The sequence below is a fragment of the Rattus norvegicus genome, chromosome 8 (assembly GCF_021556685.1).
Source record: "Rattus norvegicus strain SHRSP/BbbUtx chromosome 8, alternate assembly SHRSP_T2T, whole genome shotgun sequence".
Taxonomy (NCBI): Eukaryota; Metazoa; Chordata; class Mammalia; order Rodentia; family Muridae; genus Rattus; species Rattus norvegicus.
Window position 1 is genome coordinate 42,639,844 of NC_141541.1, and position 23,741 is coordinate 42,663,584.

General features: G+C 40.5%; 1 protein-coding gene across 3 annotated transcripts; it reads right to left on the reverse strand.

Moving 5' to 3' along the window:
* Positions 1 to 795: 795 nt before the first annotated feature.
* Positions 796 to 21,344, reverse strand: Chek1 (checkpoint kinase 1). 3 transcript variants are annotated; one of them, XM_087560232.1, is made up of 13 exons: positions 21,231 to 21,344; positions 20,517 to 20,598; positions 18,465 to 18,688; positions 17,465 to 17,529; positions 17,306 to 17,375; positions 10,643 to 10,831; positions 9,517 to 9,621; positions 7,342 to 7,437; positions 5,927 to 6,035; positions 5,193 to 5,370; positions 4,845 to 4,976; positions 3,631 to 3,732; positions 796 to 1,754 (listed from the first exon to the last, which is right to left on the reverse strand). In XM_087560232.1, the coding sequence occupies exons 2-13, from the start codon at positions 20,579 to 20,581 to the stop codon at positions 1,659 to 1,661; spliced, it is 1,431 nt and encodes a 476-aa protein (XP_087416358.1). In that variant the 5' UTR covers positions 20,582 to 20,598; positions 21,231 to 21,344; the 3' UTR covers positions 796 to 1,658.
* Between the last annotated feature and the right edge of the window lie 2,397 nt (positions 21,345 to 23,741).

Here is a 23,741-nt window from a genome sequence, read left to right on the forward strand (position 1 = left end):
CACACACACACACAATTATCACAGGACATAGCAATTCTACCTCAGGGTATATACACAAAAAAAGACTTAAGCAGGTATTTCATTTACATAGACAAAAGGTGGCAACAATCCAAACATACATGATCATATGAAAGAGCACACACACACACACACACACACACACACACACAACGGAGTATTAGTGACCACAAGGAATGAAACCTGACATGTTTTAACATAGATAAATCCTGAAAACAGTTGTATTAAGTAAGCCAAACACTTAGGAGGCATAGACAATTCTAGTTATGTAAGTACAGGAATATTCAAATTCATGGAGACCAAAAGCAATACAGTGAGTAGATGCCAAGTGATGGCGGAGAGCGATCATGACTTGATAGTCACAGGCTCGGAGACAGTACTGCATAGCATCAGATGAAGAAGACAATGAAATGAAACTGTACAGCAGATGAGACTTGGGATTCTAAGTGTGATGAAAGGTCATAAACACTGGGCCTGGGGCAGGGATCTCACTCACACTTTACAAGGACCGTCCTGACAGCTTTTCTGGGAAAGAAACTACCAAGGAATAAGTAAACGTTTTTAACAAGATGGCTGACTTTAACCACAGTGGGACTACAAGTGGGAAACAGGAGACTGAATAGGGTAGGTTCAGGTTTACTTCTGAGGATGAGAGACCTAAGTGGGTGAGCACAGCATACAACATGTAATAAACTTTAGCCATAAAATTTTAAATGTTCTTGGCTTCAGACTAACCAATGTTATAACTTATCTACAAAAAGGAATACAGGACCCCAGTCATATATTCACATTTTAATAGAAATTTTATGAACACGACAAAGTTTTAGTGAGTCTACAATGTGAGGAACAAGAATCAGGCCAACTCCTGCATTTCTTTACTCCCCCATCCCCTTCTTAGTCAGTGTCATCTAGAAACATGGTGGCCGAGTCAGTTCACCAATTTGGGTATTGATTTTGAAAACAGAGTTTATTTCTAGAGTAGCTAAAATATGGCTGTGAATGTAGAAAAAAATAGTTAAGTGTGTAATTTTTAGAGTAAAGTCATTGAAAGACCAACCAAATCAGGCTTCTTATTTGACTAGCTAAACTAGGGGCGGGGCAGGGCGGGGCAATTCTAACTCAAAACAGTTTATAATTGGTCAAGCCCTTGTGCAGCGTACACCCAAGCTGAAATTACAGTACGTGCATACATACTTTCTGGGGCTGGCCTCACTCACGAACCAATCAACTGTACATGGTCTGTGTTTATTCATCCTTACAACTAAACAGGCAGAGAAAGAATAGTTTGCTTGGGATGAAACAAACTTTTGGCTGTTCAAAATTGATACTACATTGGTATAAAAGCTGGAAAACTCAAGCATCCCAAAACTCGGTTTCAAATTCAGACAATTTAAACACAGCTGGAGAAATACCTAATGAATTTGATCCATCCTTTCCCCAAAGTATTACATACAATCAAGATACAGTAGGATTTGTACGCAAAACATACTAGGAACTGGAAGATGTTTGGGTAATGGGCACAGAGTTCTTCGACAACTACTGTTTGCAGTTTGCAGAATAAGATAACCTCCTCTAGGAAGAAAAATGTCCCACAGCAGCAGCACTGGATTCCCCAGGGATGAGCAGAGCTGACGGCTTCGTCACGTAACAGGGAACCAAACCTTCTGGCTGCTCACGATATCGCTGAGCTTCCCTTTAATCTTCAGGAAGTGTCTCTTGAACTCTAACCCATCACCCTATTTTAGAAATAATATGAATTAAAAATATAAAAAGATTGTGTCAAAAGAGCACATTCTCATTCCTGGTCAGAGAAACAAACGCCCTTAAATATGTCCAGTTGTTCTTTGCCTCTTCTCTGTTCCTCTCTGAGAATACCGGACTGCAGGTATTTACCAACATTCCACCTTAGTTATGCACTCCATATAAATCTGACTTGTTTGAACAGGATTCTATAACAATTTATGGGTTTCATTAGAGTAGAAACCTTCATACTTTAACTATACCAAAAACCTAGAAAAGAATTATTTCAACCTGTCTCCCACATACAGAACATGAATTACTTTTCGACCTTTCCTAGAACCACACATAAACTCTCAGAAAACATCCATTATATTGCTTTGGTTTTAATATAGAACCAGCTTTTAAACTAAAAATAATAGGTAAGCAAAATGACAATATTAATCAAAAATTTATGAAGTTCATTATAATGTACAAGCTTTTTAATGTCATAACTTTTATTTTAAACATGGGATATGTTCTTCTAGCTGGCCTGCCTAGTCTGGCCTCAGTGAAAGAGGATGTGCCTAGCCTCCCAGAGGAATCCCAGGGAGCTTCCCACCCTCTCAGAGGAGAAGGGGAGAGGGGGGATAGGGGAAGGACTGTGAGGGAGGAGGGCAGTGAGTGGGATGTAAAGTGAATAAGTAAAAAAAATAAAATTTAAAAAAATAGGTTATGGGCTGGAGTGGTGCCTCAGAGGATAAGAGTACTGACTGCTCTTCCAGAGGTCCTGAGTTCAAATCCCAGCAACCACATGATGGCTCACAACTATCTGTAATGGGATCCGATACCTTCCTCTGGTGTGTGTGAAGACAGCTGTAGTGTACTCATATAAATAAAATAAATCTTTTTTTAAAAAAAGGTTATTATATATGACTCAAAATAATTTAAGTATTATAAAATATGAATTTCAAGTGTCAAAAGGTATAATTTAAATTTTTCTTTTCATTTTCATTTATCTGTATATCTTATAATTAAAAAAAAAAAAATTAGGTACAACAGAGTCCCACAAAGGGCTAGTTGAGTTTCTGATCTTCTTGCCAACCGAGTACTGGGAACACAGGCAGATATTGCCACACCTGGCTTTATCTGTGCAGAGGATCCGGTCTCAGAGCTTGTGCACGCTAAGCAAGCACTGTACAAACTGTGATTGATCCCTAGCCCTCGAGATTTTTATATTAAGGAGGATGGGGGGGGGGGCAGAGGGACAACCAAAAATATAGAAAAACAGATGATAGCAAAAGTCAGTGTTTATAACACTAAATGAAAAAAAAAGAAGCGAGTTACAATATATTTACAAACTAGTTATGAAGATATACTCCAAAACCTTCTGTGGAAGTCTAAACCGCATAGGATGGAACCTTACATGTCATATACCATCTGCATTCCTATGTATACACAGCTAAATCTGTAAATGTGGCATCGTAAGAGTGACACAGTTAGTAGTAAAACAGAACAACTATAACAAACGATAAAATTGCCAGCATTAGTACGCTTACCCTTTGGAGCCATTACTAAAGCTACCCCAAAACAAAAAGCATGCAATGCTTCCACAGTTAATACAAAAACCAAATAAGTATCAGGAAAGTAATGTATGCAGCATGAGCAAAAACATAGGCATAAAATACCTACTCTAGGCAAAAAGAAAATGCACATCCTAGTTGAGAATAGGGTAAGACAGCAAAAGAATTCACCATGCTAATCACAATCGTGCTCAACCCACAAAGCTGCAGAAAGCAACAGTGTAGAGGGGTGGGGACCACTGTACGGAAAACACAAAGCCATTTTGAAAATCTATCTAGAAAAATACTATAAATAAAATATATGAAAAAATACCTTAGAAAGCCGGAAGTCAACCAGTATCTTCTCATCCATTTCTACCAAATTTATTTTGAAAATCAACTTATTGTTTCTTCTATCCATTGTTGATACAGTAACCTAAGGCAATAAAAATAAGGTCAAGCCACATACACACGTGAATAGAAAATACTCTTAACAGTTCTTGTTCAACGGGAGTGTCATGGAGAACACTATACATTTCAAGACTAGAGAGACGGCTCAGGTTAAAAGTACTTGCCCCTCACTCTTCCAGAGGACCCTGGGTCCACTCCTGGCATCCATGCCAGGGGGCTCTCAGCCACCTATGATTCTAGCTCCAAAGGAGCTGATGCCTCCACAGACACTAACATACGCATGTACCCTGACACACCGTTTATGCATAAGTGTAAAATTAAAAATCAAAAAAAATCTTACCAAAAAAAAAGAAAGAAAGAAAGAAAGAAAGAAAGAAAGAAAGAAAGAATGCTCTCTCTCTCTTTCCAATCTAAACCAAGCTGTAAGTTAGAACTTTAGTCTAAGTGAACTTGTGGTAAAAAAGAAGGCATTCTAGCAAAGCAGAATTGAAAGAAAAGACAAATAAAAATAATAGGAATAGAATGAAGACTGGAGGTGTAGCTTAGTGGTAAAGCACTTGCCCAGCATACACAATGCCTGAGTTCAATCCCCCAATACTGTAGCCAACCAATCAGTCAAATATATGAGAGAGAAAACAAGGTTATTACAGTACAAGAAGAGCCGGGGGTGGTGGCACACACCTTCTCCGTGAGTTCCAAGTTAGCCTGCTCTACAGAATGAGTTCCAGAACAGCCAGGGCTGTGTTTGTGTTTCAAACAAATACAAAAACTAATGAAAAAACAATACAAGAAAGAAAAAAGACGCTATTTAAGGCTGAAAAGCTGGAACAACAATGTGACAGTGATAGTGAGGGTAAGGAGCTTGGGTGAGATGACTGATGGCAGTCAAGAGCCAGCACCAAGACCCCAAACATGGAGGTGAGGACATCTCCAAGTGCAGCTTAATATAACATTACTAACTTCAGAGGTTTTTGAAAACACAAAACAAACAAACGCAAAAAAATCTTAAAACTTGCAATTGTTTCTTTTTCAAATTAATTACTTTTATTTTTAGAACGTTCACTGATCACTGATAACTTTTACTCAAATATTTAATTTTCTATAGGAAAAGAAATAATGAAAACTAACAAAACATACCTGATTCATACAACTCTTCTTCCACTGATAGCCCAACTTCTCAAAGGTCTCTTTCAGGCATTGGTAAGATTTGTCTGCATCCAATTTAGTGAAGAATCGTGTCATCCTTTTGACCAAGCGCTGCCAGGGGTTCTGCACATCAAAGAAGAAAGCTGAATAAATCCAGTGTGACCAGTTTACAGCAATTAGTCTGATCTTAAGCTTCTTTCCCATAATGGCCTCCTCTAATTATTTCTTACTTTTCCAAATAATATGTATCAACTAAAAGTATTAATGCCATATACCTAAGATTTAAGACCACAAAAATAAAAAGCAACAGTTATTTATCTGAAAGTTGAAATTCCTCACCTGTGAAGATCCAGGGGTACCAAGTAGCTGACTGTTTACAAGCATATGATCAGGACACGTAGGCTGGGAAAAACTGATGCCTTGCACCAGTTTGTCCACATTTGAGGGGCCAGTGTCCCACAAGGAAAGCCCTGTCCGAGGCTCTGGCTGGGAACTAGAGAACTTCACGTTTTCTTCACTGAGAGATTAAGAGAAAAGAAAAGTATGACTTCAATTCTCTGTTTTTAAGGCAGCTTCATTCTTTTTAATTATTCATTTTGTGTTGTTTGTTTGTTTGTTTGTTTGTTTGAGACAAGACTGTGTCATGTTGCCTAGATTGGCCTGGCCTGGCACTGTCTATCCTCCTGCCTCAGCCTTCCAATTAACAGTTACCTGGGACTGTAAGTGTGTATAGTACAGAGTCAGACTAAAATTGTCTTTAAATAAAACCCACCAGGATTTTTTTATATTGCACAATCATTCTCATTTTGGTAAAATTACAGGCATTATTAAGTAAAATATATACTTCTTTTTTATGGGGGATAATTACATTTAAGAAACAAACTTAATCTGCTAATCCATGGTAGTGCAAACTTGTAATCACAACACTCAGGAGGCAGACACAGGAGGTTCCATACAAATTTAAGACTAGGGTGGGCTACCCAGTTCCAGTTCAGCCAAGGTTACTTAGTAAAACACTATCTCAAAAGAAAAAAAAAAAGGAAAAAAAGAAAAAATAAAATTTTATGTCTTACCTGGAACCACTATTTATTGGAGAAAAGTCCAAATTGGAATGAATGTGCTTAGAGAATCCACTAGAAGACTCTGACATACCACCTGAAGTAGCACGTGGCCTCTTCGCTCCTGAAAAAAGGAACAAATGCAAATCCTCTATTCAAGTATTTAATCCAACTAGCATTTTGAATAAATAAAGCCACATCTAAATCCATTTACTGAATACAAAGCAATATAAAATAAACAATTTTTTCTTAAACAACTTTATGTTTAAACAAAGAAATGTTACCCTAGTGCTTCACTAAGGCCACAAGTTTAATGCCATCTTTTATGAGTAAACATGATGTTCAACAAAAGAGTAGCTCATAACTAGAACTTTTAAAATTTTTAAATAACTCAGTAAAGAACGACAATCAATAAAAATAAGACCCTCAGCTAGACTACTACAGTCCATGCTACTTGTCTCCTCACACTTCCTAAGAATTCTCAAAACTTCTACTCTCTTCTGAGATTAGCAATACCGCCCACCATTCCATCATTCTTAGCATAATATGCTATCCTACTTTTAGAATAATGCTAACAGACATAAAATAGCACAGTATGTCACTACCACCACATACACACACACACACACACACACACACACACACACAGAGTGCCCTCAGAAGCCAAAGGGTACCTGAGTTAGAAATGTTTGTGGGCCTCCTTGTGGGTGCTGGGAATCAGACCCAGGTCCTCTAACTGCTGAACCACGCCTCCAGCACCAACCTCCCAAACCTTAACACTCTACTGAGTAAAAACAAAGTTCAGTTCAGTAAGGTGATGCTGATTCTCTAACTGCTTACTACCTTACTTACAATGAAGTGAAATAATGCAAACAAACAAACTGGGAAAGGTGCGTACAGTTTGAAAGTTTTCTGCTTGCCAGTGCCCAAGGAAGGTGAGAGAGTAACACATGTAAAGAAGACTCAGACAGGGAAGGAAGGTATTGCTAGACACAAGGAATAAGTTCTCATCATCCAAAACGAAAGTCTATGGAAGAAGTGCGAAAGAGAAAAAAAATTGTTAATTCAGTTTGGGACAAATCATGCTTGATTGAAATGTAGTACATCAACAGATAGTCCTAAGAGAGGGACTGCAGAGATGTCTCAGGGGTTAAGAGCACTTTTTGTTCTTGCAAAGGACCCAGGCTCGGTTCCCAGTAGTCACATCACAACTCACAACATCTGTACCTCCTGTTCCAGGGGATCCAGTGCCCTCTTCTGCCTTCAAGGACCCCCAGGCACACATGTGTAGTGTGTACACACACACAGACACACACACACACACACACACACACACACACACACACACTCTCTCTGCCCCTCCCCCTCCCCTGCAGAGTTTGTGGTATTTTATAAGTATCTATGTTTCACAAAAGAAACCTCTTTTTTACCTCTGTTAAGTGGTTTGTTATACCATCTATCTTTTTTAATGTCTGGGATGGTGATCCTTGCTGATGGATTCTCAACTAGAATTTTATGAAGCAAAGCTGAAAAGAAAACAAGACAGTATTTGTAAAAGAGGTACACAGATTAGACAAACTTTCAAAGACACAAAAGCCAGAAACATGATATACACCTACAGCCTCAATAGTTGAGAAGCACAGGCAGGATGCTTGAGGCCAGCTTGGGAAATATATACATTAGTTTAAAAAAAGAATTCATACAATTTCCAACATCCCAACATCAAAAATGTAAGCCAGGGGACTGGTGAGATGGCTCAACAGTTATCCAGCAACCATAAGGTAGGTAACTCACAACCATCTATAAAGGGATCTGATGCCCTCTTCTGGCACGTAGGTGTACATGCAGAAGAGCACTCCTACATTTAAAAAAAAATACATATATAAATCAATTATTTTAAACCAAGAATAAAAAAGTGACCAGCTTGTAGTCCCATCATTCAGAAGGCTGAGAGGATGCCACAGTCAGGTCCAGCCTGAGATTCAAGACAGCATGGGCTAACACAGACCTTGTCTCCCAGAATAAACAAGCCATCTGAACACCAGCATCTGAAGGTGGAGACTGAAGGTAAAGATCATCCTCTACTACACAGCTGAGCGCAGGGTTCAGCTTGGGCTAAACAAGACCATTTCAAAATCAAAGCCAAAAGCAATCAAACACAAAAATTAAACCACACAAACAGCAAATGAGAACACAAAGAATTTTACAAAGAAAAAAAAATCAGAATAGAAAACACCTTTCTCAGCATGACAATATAAGTCAAAACCACAAGTGACAAGAATTTAGGTATGAAAACTTTAAAACATCTGCACATTAAAACATCCGGCAAAACTAAAATGAATAATAAACTCTAGGAAGTACTGTAACAAATGTTACATACATTAATGCATTTTTTGAAAAACCCCCAAAGGATTAAGAAAAACTATAAATTTCACTTCATTTCAGAGTAAAACTAAAAAGCTAGTAAGTTACACACTCGGTATTAATATTAAATTTAAAATAAAATTTAAGAGACAGCATCAGTTACAGCCTTACTGGTTAAAAAAATTCATCTTTGCCAGTCATTGTGGTGTGCACACTTAATCCCAGTATTCAGTAGGTGGAGGCAGAGGCAGACCAATCTCTCTAAATATGAAAGTCAGCCTGGTCTATTATCATATAGTAAGTTCCAGGCCAGCCTGATCTACATAGTGAGTTCCAGGCCAGCCAAGGATACAGTGAAACCCAGTGTTTCAAAATACAACAAGAAAGTAACACGAATAAATGACAAAAATGGTACAAACTTAAAAAGTAAATTTATAAAATAAGCCATAACACTTTTAAAAAAAAATACGGACAAACCCTGCAATCTTGTTTATGGGAGAAGAAAAAAACTTTAAGCAAATAAAGAAGACCCCAGCATCAAGTAACATGAATGCTTATCCATGTTCTTCTCTAGAAGTGAAGTTAAGGGAAAACCTACATCTCTAAACCAGAAGGGTAAAACATAGCCACACACTGAGTGCCATCAATCTTTAAAAGTATGATCCAGGCTCATAATTAAAGATGTAGGAAATACTGAGCATCAAAACTGAGTTATGAAATATGATTTACCTTTTGCAAAAGCATATACTGATAACTAATATATAGTATACATTTGCTATATATGTTTTTTAAAATATTTTTAAAAGGCTATTTCCAAATGCCACAACTATAGAGTTGTTTCTTCCCTCCCTCTTCACTTACATTTTCTGAGTTGGCTAAAAGGACTAAGGAGAAGAAAAAAGGAAGAAGGAAGACAGAAGAGGAGGAGGAGGATTACGACGACAACAAGAAGGGAGATTAAAAAAAAGAAAGTTAAGAAAAATCAGCTAACATGACACCACAGAATTTTATTAACCACAGATTTAATACTTTCTTTTTTAAGATTTATTTATTTATTTGAGTACACTGTTGCTTTCTTCAGACACACCAGAAGAGGGCATCGGATCCCATTACAGATGGTTGTGAGCTACCATGTGGTTGCTGGGATTTGAACTCAGGACCTCTGGAAGAGCAGTCAGTGCTCTTAACCGCTGAGCCATCTCTCCAGCCCCAGAATTAATACTTTCAAACAACCTACTTACCCAGAGGAGCAGAATCAATTTTTTTCCAAGGATTGAGATAGGTTTTCTTTTCTTTCCAATCAGAATATTCTTGACAGCTATCACTGGGCTGGTCCCAAGGCAATTCTAAAAATAAAACAAGTTACAGTCTTTGAGTGTTCATAAAATTATGTAACAAATATTTCAAGGAAAAATAATCACACAAAAGAAAAATGAACAATGTATAAAAGAATACAATTTTCATCCACAGTAGTTCAATATGGTTTTCACGCTGTTTCACAAAAACTTATTCTTTTTAAAGCTATCATATTAAGGTTGGAGATACAACTTAGTAACAGGATTTTTGCCTTGCAGGTGTTGGGCCCTGGGTTTAATCTCCAGCAACCCCAAAGGAGGTGTTGAGATTTTTAATTTAATGGTTATACTTCATGAAAATAAACCTCTGGGTTACGAGTGAGTGTCAAGGGAGTTAAGAATAAGATATAAATTACAATAGGTTGAATGTTTGCTTCCTTCTCAAGTTTACACTGAAATCCCAACCCCCAAGGGGAAGAATGTGAGAGCTCGTTTGGAGACTCTAGCAGAGAGAGTTGTCCTCTTCAACTGAACTCACGCCAGCGTCACCAGGCAGATCAGCCAAATTAGCCCCAGCAATCAATGAAGGGCCAGCAGTCCAACCAGATCACTCACTCTCACACTCCCACTGTGGAGGTGGGGCCTTTGTGGGGTGACTGGGTCATGAGTATGAAAGCCCTCAAAAGCAGGATTTGGGTCCTTCTGAAGACACTAAAGAGTCTGCCTCTCCTCTCAGTAAGGTGGTCAACTATAAGGCAGGAAGAGAGAGGGCCCTCAGAAAATGATCATGCTGGCAACTCCACTGCAGACTGCAAGCCTTCATGATTTGTATGAAATAAATCTGTATGTAATGCACTCACTGAATGGTACTTAGTAACTGTAGCCCAAGGCGATGAGTTAAACACTAACATAAAACTACTAGAGAGCTGGAAAGATGCACCCACGACTAAAGGTTTACAACCTTTCTATCACAGAACTAAGATTCCCTTGGGTTATTTCATTTTTATTATTTTGGTATAAGAAATCTGACTTTTCAGAGAATAGAAGTTTTCTCATGATTACGCAGCCTTACCTCCAGCCAACATTGCAGTAAGCACTATTCCACAGGACCAAACATCAACTGGTTCTGCGTGAAATTCTTTCCTCTTTAGAAGCTCTGGAGCGACATAAGGTAAAGTCCCACACATCTTGTTCAGTAAGCGCTCACGATTATTATGCCGAAACACTGTTGCCAAGCCAAAGTCAGAGATTTTGAGATTATCTAAGCCAAAAGAAAAAAAGACAACACTGGATTAAAAGATCTGCAAATATATATACATATATATAAATTATTGGAAATAACGCTGGTTTTGCTTAGGGCTTATAGAACTTTTCTACCTGAAAATAAGCAAAAGAAATCTATGGATGTCACAGGCTGGTCCAAGGACCCCCAGCACATAGGTAGCAGAGGGCTGCCTTGTCCGGCTTCAGTGGGAGAGGATGCACCTAATCCTTTATAGACTTTATGCCCAGGATGGGTGGATAATTAGGGGGAGGGGTGCCCCTCTCAGAGGCAAAGGGAAGGCGGGGAAGGAAGAAGAACCCTTTGAGGAGGTACAGGAAGGGCGGCAATGTTTGCAATGTAAATAAATAATTAATAAAAATAAATAAATCTATGCATATGTAAAAGAAAAGGTAAAAGGCACTGTCATTTATACTGAACTTAGCAAAGACCTCATCTTCTTAACTAACCAGTTTGTACCAGGTTAAATAAGGATGCTGTGAATGCCCTCCTGGAAAACCAACCCAGGAAGACAGCAGAACAAAACCCTTCCCTGAGAGCTGTGGAGGGTACGGAGTCATCGGCAACGCAGGGGACTAAGCGCTGGTTCTCTTGCATGCAAGTGACAGGCACTGTGTCAGTCAGTGCAGGTAGGAAATAACAGTGAGACTGAGAAACTGTGGTATACTAGCCTTGAAAATACAGACGTCATTAAATGTTATAGCAAAGGGATCTAAGAAATTAAGGACCCTATTATGAGGGATTATCAAGTACAACCTTTGTAAAAGCAGTCTGGCCAAAGTGTCAAAATTTGAAATATTCACTCTTTGAACTAACAATTCTCACTAAGATCATTCCCATCCACAGCAGAAACTCCACAAATTCACAAACGTAGGGATATTTCTAGTAGTATCGGTCATAAACGTCCATCGATACATGACAAGTATAATACCTATGTACGATGGATATAGAAGTAGTTAACAAAAACAAAGCACACAAACTCATATGGAATCAGATACGTAAGAAAAAGGCTAGTAGCATAACATCTCTCATACATGAACGTGTTCATACTGAGTAATTACTGCATTTTAAGTTAGGAACAAATGCCACCAAGTAAAAGAACCTTTAAAAGTCAATTGTGTTCACACCACACAACATATAAACTCCCATATTGCTTACCTACATTTAATTTTGAGAGATATGTTGCAATTATATCTTTTTAATAATTATAAATGATAGAAATCTAGGCCGACTACTGGGATTACAACTTCTAGATAACAGTCACTTTAAATACTAACGGTTTAGCACAGTTTAGTATCTTTTGGGTTTGGTTTTTCATCACATCTGCAACATAATATTGTTAAGTGAGAAAACTACACATAATGAATTCAAAATTTAGGGGTCTGATTTAGGAATATATTTATGAAGAACAGAAGGAAAAATTTTAGATAGTGGAGTTTTTGTTTCTTTAGCCTATTAAATATTGAATAGAAACAAAATAAATATACAAGAACAACAGTATAATCAAAATGCACTTACCAGACACTCATCTTAAGAAACACTTGTATGAAATTCTTAAATTAATAAAACCATATTTAAGTCAGGTGCTGGCAGTGGCAGTGCATGCCTTTAATCCCAGCAGAAATTAAAGGGAGGCAGAGGTAGGAGGATGACTGAGTTCAAGGCCAGCCTGGTTTACACTGCGAGGTCCAGGAGAGCCAGTGAGTGCTACACAGAGAAACTCTCTCAAAAAAAAACCTAACCAGATAAATGGATGAATGGATGGATGATAGATAGATAGATACACAGACAGACCAGACCAGACCAGACCAGACCAGACCTCACCTCTGAGTTCGAGGCCAGCCAGGGATACAGAGAAACTCTGTCTCAAAGAATCAAAATAAATAATTTTAAAAAGAAGAACAGAACCGGGCAGGAAAGACAGTTCAGTGGTTAAGAGTGCTGACTGCTGGGGGCTGGGGATTTAGCTCAGTGGTAGAGCGCTTACCTAGGAAGCGCAAGGCCCTGGGTTCGGTCCCCAGCTCCGAAAAAAAAAGAACCAAAAAAAAAAAAAAAAAAAAAAAAAAAGAGTGCTGACTGCTCTTCTAAAGAACCCAACTTCAAATCCCAGCACTCACATGGTGGCTAACAACTATCTATAACTCCATCTCTGAGAGGGCCCAATACCCTCTTCTGGTCTCCACCAGCACTGTGTGCACAAACATATGCAGGCAAACAAAACAGACACACACCCCCTTGCCTTTTCAGCACCACCTACAAGTTTTGCTTGTTACCTGTTTCTATTCCTAAACCATAATTTGGGTTTTGGACTTCATAAAAACAGGCAATATGTTAAGTTCGGGCTTTTGTTGTGTTTGTGTTTTGTTACATTTTGTCTACATCATTTTATCTGTGAAATTCATCTGCCATTGCTTATAATTGTAACTTATGCATTTCATAATTTCTCTGTCTTATAGTTGGTAGATATTTGAGTTGCTCTGAAATTTCTACTAACTAATAATTCTATGAGAATTTTTTTTTTACTTATTTAATTTTAAGAGAAAGTCTTTCTGTGTAGCCCTAGCTGACCTGGAACTTGCTCTGTAGACCAAACTTGCCTTGAACTCCGAGGTCTACCTGTCTCTGCCTCCCAAATGCTTGCATTAAGCACCACCAAGCTATTTTTTTATTTATTCTTTAAATACAGATTTATTGACCCAGTTAGTTAGTTAGTTAGTTAGCTAGCTAGTTTTGAGTCAGGGTTTCTTTGTGTAGCCCTGGCTGTCCTGGAGCGAGCTCTGAAGACCAGGCTGGCCTCGAGCTCACAGAGATCCACCTGCCTCTATCTCCCAAGTGCTGGACCTAAACTTGTGCACCACCACAATGTGGCTAACTATGAGCACTTTTAGATGTGGATGTTGATTTATTTAAACTCAGGTGTGAAGACAGGTGTTTACTATATTACAAATATATATAAACATTTTGCGTGTTAATGTTATGTATTTTTTCTTAGCATACCAATCAGTGGTTTCCTTATGACGTATGAGTGAACAGACCTCAAGACAATAAAAGCTGTACAGGATAAGCCTATAGCCAACATCATTCAAAATGAAGAAAAACTTGGAAGCAATCCCACTGAAGTCAGGAATAGGGATGTCTACTATCCCCACCCATTCCTTTTTACCACTTACTGTGCTTGAAACAGTCATTGGAACAATAGGCAAAAGAAGGAAATTAAAGGGACATAAGAAGTCTTACTACCCCTATTTGCAAATGACCAGAAAACCTCTAAAAATTATAAATAAATTCAGCAGTGTGGTATGATACAGAATCAACTTGAACAAACCAGTAACTTTTCTTTTTTTTAAATATTTATTAATTTATTTTATGTATGAGTGACCTATCTGCATACCAGAAGAAGACACCAGATCCCAGTATAGGTGGTTGTGAACCAGCATGTGGTTGCTGGGAACTGAATTCAGGACCTCTCAAAAAGCAGACAGTACTCCTAGCCACCGAGCCATCTCTCCACCCCAATCAATAACCTTTCTATACAAAAAAATATACAGAGAAAGGGAGCATGAACACACGCCTATTCACAATAGCCCCAAGGAAAAATAAAACATCTAGGAATAAACCTGTCCAAGCGGGAAGGCTAATCTTGGTTGCAAACATTTGGAAGTAACTAAAACCCAAGAAAGCAGGGTGCACCTGGGAGGGATTTTTCTTGATTGCGTCATTTGAGGTGGGTGACCCACCCTGGATCTGGGCCACACCTTCTGGTGGCAGCTCACATACAACATGGAAGAGGGAAGCTTTGTTTTCTGTCTGTCTGTCCTCACTTGCACTAGCATCTATCCTAACCCCCTCCTCGGCTGGTGTTAGAACATGTCCTCTGACAGTAGTCAATGGTGCAGAACAAATAACAAGTACCAGAGGGAGTGCAGGGGTGGGGCTTCGCTGCTGGGGAGATTGGACACTGATCAAGCCACTCTGAAAATTAGGACAGAAAATGTTCAAAAAACCACAAACAAATCTACTGTATGTATGACCGAGCTATATTACCGGTCGGCACATGCCCAAAGGATCTGACCTTCTACTCCACAGGTATCTGCTCAGCCATGGTCATTACTGCTCTGTTCACAACAGCTAGGAAAAAGAAACAACCTTAATGTCCTACAGCTCAATAACTGATAATGAAAAGTTATCTATGACTATGGAATACTAGTCATCTGTAAAGAAATATGAAATCATGAAACAGATGAAACTAGAAAAATCATACTGAGTGAAATAGCCCAGACCCATAAAAACAAACACGGCGTGTTCTGTTGAGATTAGGTCTTCTGCTATGTACTGCACTGCTCAGGGCGGGCCCCCAAGACCTGGTTGCCCCAAAGATGATAGAGTGCGCATATAGACCCAAGTGACACTATGTGACCTTGCCCCCAAGTTATTTCTACAGTAGTAATTTTGTCTTGTCTACAGCCTATAGCTGGACAGAATTGAGATGGGCAGGGCTTCGTGTTCCCGGAGACCACAAAGGGGGTGGGGGAGGGGGAAGAAGGTGGGACAGGAGGAAGCCACTATGGGTTACATAAGTCATGAAATAATGGCCATGTAGGTTGGCTAATTGGAATTAAAAGCAGCCCAGACAAAACATGGCAAATTATATAATGGGATTACTGGATGGGAAAGCGACATAATAGCAGAGGGTAGGTATGCGCCCAGCTCTTGTGCTGATTAAGGCTTATTATAAATATAAAGGTTGTGTGTGTTTTGTCCAGGAACTAAATGGTCAAAGGTGGGGTAGAAACCCCAGATTAGGATTAAATAATTTCTACAACATGTTCTCTACAGATGTGAGGACATATCCTAGAGTAACTACAGAAATCGTTACAGAATAGAGGAGAATACACAGATACAAGTGATCTGACAAGGAAAAGGGGGAAAGAGAGGTAAGGCTCCAATTGAGGGACAGGATAAGTGCAGGCAGAAGAACTTTCAGTAGCAGGAAGGATTTCTGAAAATGTCAGAATCATACCATTAACTATCTACTTAAAAATAACGATAATACACAGAAGCCAGTGAGGAAGAAGAAAAAGACATGTAAACAATGGAAGATAATTAAGGAGCAAGAAATAAGCTCACACAGCTACGACCACCTTTTTTTTCCTTCATGTTTTGTTTTTGTTTTGTTTTGTCTTGTCTTGTTGAGACAGGCTCTCTCTATATTGCCCTGGAACTCACTCTGTTGACCAGGCTGACCTAAAACTCACTAAGATCCACTTCTCTCTCTTCCTCCCAAATACTGGGATTAGAGGTGTATGACATTTTTATTTTTATGTGCATGGGTGTTTTACCTGCACATGTCTGTATACCATGGAGGCTGAAAGAGGGGGTCCTATCTTCTGGAATTGGAGTTACAGACAGTTGTGAGCTGCCACGTTGGATGCTGGTAAGAGAAGCCCAGGAACAGCAGCCTGTGCTCTGACCCATTTCTCCAGCTCCTAACCCCAGCCACCCAATTTTTAAACAAGTGTTAAAAACATACATAGGAAAAGGTCTCCATCCTGAGCACAGTGTTAGAAAAGTCAGATAAACTAAAGGATGGCATTAAGCCATCTTTCATCTCCCATCCAAGTACTAACCAGGCCCGACTCTGCTTAGCTTCCGAGATCAGACAAGATCGGGCGCGTTCAGGGTGGTTTTATGCTATAGAAAAATCATCTCTCATACTTAGCACAAAACCGTATTCGAAAAGATCAAAGCCCTTAAGATGACTTAAATTCTGAATAAACTGATGGAGAAAAACAAGCAACTCCAAGATGAGAATAAGCACAGCAAGGGCAGAGAAGGCTACAGCCAACAGGATGACAGAAAATGTCCTCCAATATGTGACATGAGCTTGATATCTACAACGTCCGCAGATCTCCAAAATTTAAACCAAAACACAAAGCATCCAATCAACAAATAGATGGATGAATTTAACAGATAATTCCCTAACAAAACACACAAAAACTGTTTTCAAAAGACTAGGTATTTCTCTGCCTGATCCACAACTATATCATTAAAGTCTTGTGAAATCCAAAAACAGTCTCTGAAACTTCCATAAATTCTTAGCTTTTTTTTTTTTTGGGGGGGGGGGGGCGGGGGTTGTTTTTGTTTGATTGGTTGTTTTATTGTTTTGTTTTATTGTTTGGGTTTTTGTTTCTTTTTTGGTCCCTGTATTTCAGTAATGTGAAAGCCTGGGTTGGGTCTATATGACTATCCTAATAACATTAACGAGGGCTGGAGACATGGCTCAGCAGTTAAGAGCTCTTCCAGAGGTCCTGAGTTCAGTTCCCAGCAACCACGTGGTGGCTCAAAGCCATCTAAACTGAGATCTGATGCCCTCCTCTGGCAGGCAGGTGTACATACAGACGGAGCACCCATGCATTAAATAGATAGATAGCATTAACAAAAGGTTACTCTTACCCCTTTCATCCAAGAGGAGGTTTTCTGGTTTAATATCCCTGTGAGTTATTCCAATGCCATGAAGATAAACCTAAGTGGGAAGTCAGAGCAGTAGAAGTTAGCGACTCACATGATGATGATGCTCGTTTTACGGAAGGCAAAAGAGGCTGCAGTACCTACCACCCCCGCCATGAGCTGATGGAAAAACCTCTGAGCATCTTGTTCAGGCATCCCTATGTCTGGCTCTGTAAGACATAATATTGATGGTCTACTGAAAGATCATAATCAGGCACCAACCACATAGGCTCTGAATCCATATCTCACTATGTCTGTACTTAAGCAAACAGAAACTTATACTATCAAAAGACCCAAGTCCACTAACAAATACATCACCAAGTAACTCACATCTTCCTAGAGACTAGTGAAAATAAGCTAACATCATAGGGAAATAATTTAAAGGTATCAAAGTACTTTAATCTTATACTAACCCCAACGGACTTCATTTCCTTCTAAACACAAGTCTGGGATTGGAAAGATAGCTCAGCAGTTAAGAGCACTGGCTACTCTTCCAGAAGACCAGGATTTGACTCTCAGCACCCACACGACTCACAACCATCTGTCAGTTCCCAGGGAATCCAGTGCCCGCTTCAGGCCTCTTGTAGCATCAGACATGCACACGGTACACAGAATATAAAACAGCCATAAAATAAATAAAAATAATTTTAAATAATTCCCATTGTTCCAGTCTGACTACCAACAGGGAAGTCATGTACAATTTCACTATATTGCGGACTTAAATCATAAAACTCTTACATTACAAAGTCAAGAATGTCTGAATTTTACTCCAAATTTACTGTTACATAAACAATTCTAAAATAAAATTGATCGAACATTTAAAAATGCAGGTGAGAGTTGGGTAGTGGTGATAGACACCTTTAATCCCAGCCCTGAGGAAGCAAAGGCAGATAAATCTCATGGTCAGCCTGGTCTACAGAGTGAGTTCCAGGACAGCCAGGGTTACATGGAGGAACCTTTTCTCTAAAAACCAAACAACCAGATGACAGCCTGGTTTAGTACAGACCAGTTGATGGGCCTGTGGAGAGATGGTGGGTTTAATCTCCAGAAACACACAACATATAGACTTGATCAGTAAAATAGTTATCTTAAATCTTCTCCATACCTATTCTATCAAAGAGTTCTCCTCCACTACAGTACTCCAGAAACAGGTACTGGATGTTGCCTTCCCTCCTGTGGCCATAGAATTTCACTACATTCTCATGATTTAACATCTTATTGATGCAGATCTCTTTCTTAATATTTTCTGGGCAGTCTATGGCCCGCTTCATGTCTACAATTTTCACTGCAACAGCTTCTTCAGTTATTCTATTCACAGCAAGTTGAACTCTTAAAAAGAGAGAGAGAGAGAGAGAGAGAGAGAGAGTGAGTTACAACATTTTCACCTCAGAATTCCATTTCTCCTACATCTTCAAAAGATTAGTGACGCACACCTGTAATTCCAACCTTCTAGAGAGAGACAAAGGGGTCTAAGTTCAAGCCAGCCCAGCCTGGACTACAAAGAAACTTTCAAAGCAGGGAGTGATGATGTGTACAAGTCTTGGATCCCAGCACATGAGAAGCAGAGGCAAGGGCTGGAGAGATGGCTCAGCCGTTAATGGCTAGGCTCACAACCAAAAACCTAAGAGAAACAGAGGCAAGCAGAGCGCTTGGAGTGAGTTTGAGGCCAATGAGACTCTCTACAAACAAAACTGGGGAGGGGGGGAGGGGGGTGCATTGAGGGGTCACCTAGAACGATGGCTCAGCATTTCAGTGCACTTGCTTCAGACCTCAGTACAGTTTCCAGCACCCACGTGGTAGCTCATATAACCCATCTGTAATTCCCAGTTCTGGGGGAATCCCACACCTTCTGGCCCTCTGTCAGCCCTGAACACATGTAGTACACTAACATGCAGGCAAGCAAACACACATATTAAGAAAACACATAAATCTTAGGACGAAAAAAAAACTTCAAGAAATTAAATGTAACACATCCCGAACTATTCTTCCTTTCTTCATCAAGGAAAATGAAATGGCCTCTGCCATGGTCTCCCGAGCAATGAGACCAGAGATGAGTGCTTCAGTGAAGGCTCCAAGTCTTGGAAACATGGAAACCTGGTGTGTGTACTGATGAGGCTTTGAAAAACAGTAACAAGGCTGGATTACATCACATGTACACATGATCTGGCCCCACGGCAGCATTCCTTTCCCTTTATGAATCTCATGCATATATGCCTGAGCACCTCTGAGGTAAGAGCCACTAATTCTATCATCAGATGAAGAAACAAAGACACATAAAGCTCGCTCAGGAACACAAAACACAACTAGGATCCGCTGAGTGTGAGGGTCTCCAGTCAGGCTGGATGCCGCCAGGGTCTTTTCATTATCTCATTTAAAATTTTAAGACACGTGGTTTGTTAGGGAAATGATTTTCTTATAAAAGAAAAATTTAAAAAAAAAAAAAAAACTGGATCGACTAACATGGGATTGTAATACCTACCTGGGAGGCTACAGTGTGCCACAAGTATAAGGCCAAAGCTGGGCAATTTAACAAGATTTTGATCTGAACAAAATCAAACGCAAAAAGAAATTTGTTGTTCGTTTGATAGGCCTAAAAATGTAGCTCGTCGCAGAGCATAGGCCCAGCATGTGTGGTGATGTGTGGTGATGTTCAATGTCCACTATGACAAAAGAGGAGGGACAAGTGTGGAGAAGTAACTTCACTCAGAGCCTTGATTTACAAATGCAAATATCCATGCTCTTTGCCACTTGGAATAAAGGATTTTTTTAAGTGTGTATTCAGACAAGAGATAGAAAACTAAAACAAGCAAAGAGGTAATATTTTAATAGGGATTGTGGAGATGGCTAGGCAGGTTAAGCCGCTTGCTGTCAGGCCTGATGATCAGAGTTCAGTCCTCTGAACCCTCAACAGAACCAGCAAGTGTCTTCTGACCTCCACAGGTACATCCATGGCAGAACGAACACACACACACACACACACACACACACACACACACACACACTAAAATGAGGGCTCAAACTTACTCTGCATAGGAACCTTCTCCCAAAGTTTGCACCAGATCCCAGTCTTCAACAAAAGTCAGGCGCGCACGCGCGCGCACACGTGCACACAGACACCCACACACACTAAAAAATTTAAATGAGGGCTCAAACTTACTCTCCATAGGCGCCTTCTCCCAAAGTTTGCACCAAATCCCAGTCTTCCACAAAAGGCACTGCCATGACTCCAAGCACAGCAACTGTAAAATGCAGGATTCCAGAAAATACGGGCGATGAGTGTAAATTCTCATCACCTGTAATGCCGTTGAGCCATGTCTCCTGCCATGATTCCGCACGACTTTGTTTTCCCTTTACATCTCATCCATATTTACCCAAATCATAAAGCTAAATTTAAACATTTTGCCCTGTATATCACAAATCCTGTTTCTACGATAGACCTCCGCCTTTATGCAAAACTGAACACTTGCTTAGCTGGAAGTAACTGCTAAACAAAACAAAACAAAAGCTTTCAGATGAATGACCCGGAAAGGGAGTTGGGGGCAGGACAGGGCAGGGCAGGGCAGGGTGCCGGGGTGGGGGACAGCTGGGTGTAACTAAGGGAATTACTTCCAGAGCAGCCCCTCCTCCCACCCGCTCACTTCCAATTCCCACCCCAACCGCACGTGTCCCCAGCACCGGGAGGGCACGGGGCGGGGCCAAGCCGCGGAGAGAAGCGGAAGGCAGGGACCCCCTAAAGCCGGAAAAGCATGCGAACCCCGGAGGCTTACAAAAAGCTCTGGTCCCTGTACGCTGGAGAGCCGCAGACCACCGGTTCCAGCCCGCACTCCGGGCGGCCCTCCCACCTCTCCGCTCATCTGGGCCACTCCCTCACCATGCCAGCCCGCACTAATCAAGCCCTCTGGGTCCTTTGCTGGAGTTCTTTCCCACCGTTCAGGACGCCCTTCTCACCAAGCAGTCCTTTGCCAGCTGCCACAGGAATCCAAGTGCACAGCTTTTCCCGCCAAAACCTGCTTGCGTCATGCTGTCGCAAAAGCGCACACCTTTGCCGTAAAGTGGGCCGGCGCGCGTTGTCCTATCCCGAGCTCTACCGAGGAGCAATTTCGGTAGACTGACCGAGCAAGGGCCCCTCCTTCAAGTACTGGGCGTGCTTGGTTGGAGTTCTGATGCGGCCGCGGTAAGACACAGGCTAATGAGATTTGGTATTGACGACTGCTTTGGTGAGAAGTGATCTGAGTCCCAGAGTGAAATGGCATCGGGCGTGCACTATGCTGGACGCCTTACATTGGTACAGAAAGAATCCATCCAAACGGCGCATCGGTTGGGCCCAGGGCAAGAACCCGGGTTCCTTGCCGGTCAGAGCCTGCAAAGGCTGCACGGTTAACTACGTAAACCGATCTGCTCGTGACCTAGGAGGCCCTGGTAGGAAGGGTTTATGAGGCTCAAACCAAGCGCCACAAAGTGCTCTGTAAACACACAATTGTGGCCTCAGTATTCGAACTGAGAAGCTAGCAACTGCTATTGGAATTAATTCTGAAAAAAAAAAAAAATGAAGGGAGCAAGAGTGGTGCATGCTTGTAAACCTAGAAATTGCTTGTTAACCTAGAATTTGGAAAGCATAAGCAAGAAAACTGAGTCTGAGGCAACCGAGCTATGCAGAGTTAGTCTTCTCAAACAAAAAAACGAAGGCAAAAAAAAAAAAAAATCCACATCGCCTCATAGTCCAGTGAGGGTCACCAATTTTGCCTGCACAGGCTCCAAACCGGCTAAGTCTAACGTTATTTTTAGGAAGACTATTTGCCTGTACTAGCTTTCTTAAACGACTATGGTGGCCCATCACTCTAAGAAATGAGGCAGGAGATACTCAACCAAGATGCTCTCTTTCAGACACAAACAGCAAAGTAGACTTAATGGTGACTCATTTATAACCTCGGCCTAGGGAGGCTGAGGCATGGGAACTGCTTCAAGAAGCTGATCAGTCTGAACCAATGTGGGGGTAGAATATGAATGTATATATATTATACATGTTATCATATATATATATATATATACACACGTATATGATCCTTTCTAAACAAAAGTGATGAGTTAGGAAACACAATATTAGTTACTAGGCTAGACTTATGGTAGATGCTTGCCAGGCATGCAAAAGGCCCATAATAAAGTGTAAAATGTCAATTCTAAGGGAAAGGGCTTACATACACAAAATAAGGAAAAACTGAAATCATGTGGGGCTAGACAAGTGCACTGTCACTGAGCTGCACCTCACACTCCATGAAATCTGTCAAGTGAAACAACCTGGAAATGTTTATAAACTTAAACCATGACTTCAGTTTAGGACTCATGTGATGAAAACAAGCTGTTAGATTATTGCCAGTTCTTTGTAATTTCCTGTCTGTGTTCTGAAATCAACAAATACAAAGACCCATGAGGTTCCTCTCCTGGAAAAAACACAGTATCAAAGTCCTGACTTAGAGAGAGGGTGAGGGTGTAGGGGGTGTGTGTGTGTCCGTCCGTCCGTCCATCTGTGTCCCTGTACCAACTAGAGACCAAATGTAGGGAGATCAGTTCAGGTTCACACAGTTATATAAAGTTCAAAGACAACCTGGGCTAAATGAAACAGTCTCAAAAACATGTGTCTGAACAAATTAAAAGAAAACTGGCAAAAAGTAACTAAACAAATTGGGAGGGGGTAACTCATGGTAAAACTTCCTAAAAATAGTTACAAAGGAATAACAGTGTAAGACAGAAGTCATAACAATTGCCTGTAATCACAGCACTTTGAAGGGAGATGGAGAGGATCAGGTATTCAGAGCCACCCTTCCTGACGCTCCAAGTTTGAATCCAACCGAGGCTACACAAGACTCTCCTTACAGGAGGAAGGGATGCGTAAAAGATACCGTCTATTCCTTCCTGAGTATGAGAAATTCTTGGAAAACTGAAAGCCTACTGAAGATAAAAGGTAACATAAAATAATGCTTAATCCCAAAGACACCAATGACAGGACAGGAAAGTGACCTGACTTGCATCGTGGGAAGCCCAGAAGACTCAAATTGAAATGAGGACACCAGGCAATCTGAATATGGAGGTCAAAATGGGGCAGTCACAAGACTACCTATGAAGCAGAGATCGCTAAGCACTTACTGCTGTACAACCGAGGAAGAGCTCTTGCCCAGAGTTACTCTAAGGACTGAGAGAGTAAATAAATGATAGGTAAACTATAAAGGAGGCACGGTAAACGGTGTGGCTATCCTCCTCAAAATAGCAATTAAAGTTAAACATATGTACTAAGAGTTGAGCCCACATATGCTTGCCTTCCCTGCTTTACTCCAGAAAGGTGACAGCCTGGCTGGTATCCTGGAATAAGTGGACAGAAACCCTGAAT

What these genes read in the sequence shown, in the direction of transcription:
- Chek1 (XM_087560232.1), bottom strand. Translation starts at nt 20,581, where the DNA reads ATGGCAGTGCCTTTTGTGGAAGACTGGGATTTGGTGCAAACTTTGGGA. An exon ending in TACTGCAATGTTGGCTGGAG is followed by an intron (nt 9,622 to 10,642) that starts GTAAGGCTGCGT and finishes TTTTATTTTTAG; the next exon opens with AATTGCCTTGGGACCAGCCC. An exon ending in TTGACTTCCGGCTTTCTAAG is followed by an intron (nt 1,755 to 3,630) that starts GTATTTTTTCAT and finishes TTTCTAAAATAG; the next exon opens with GGTGATGGGTTAGAGTTCAA.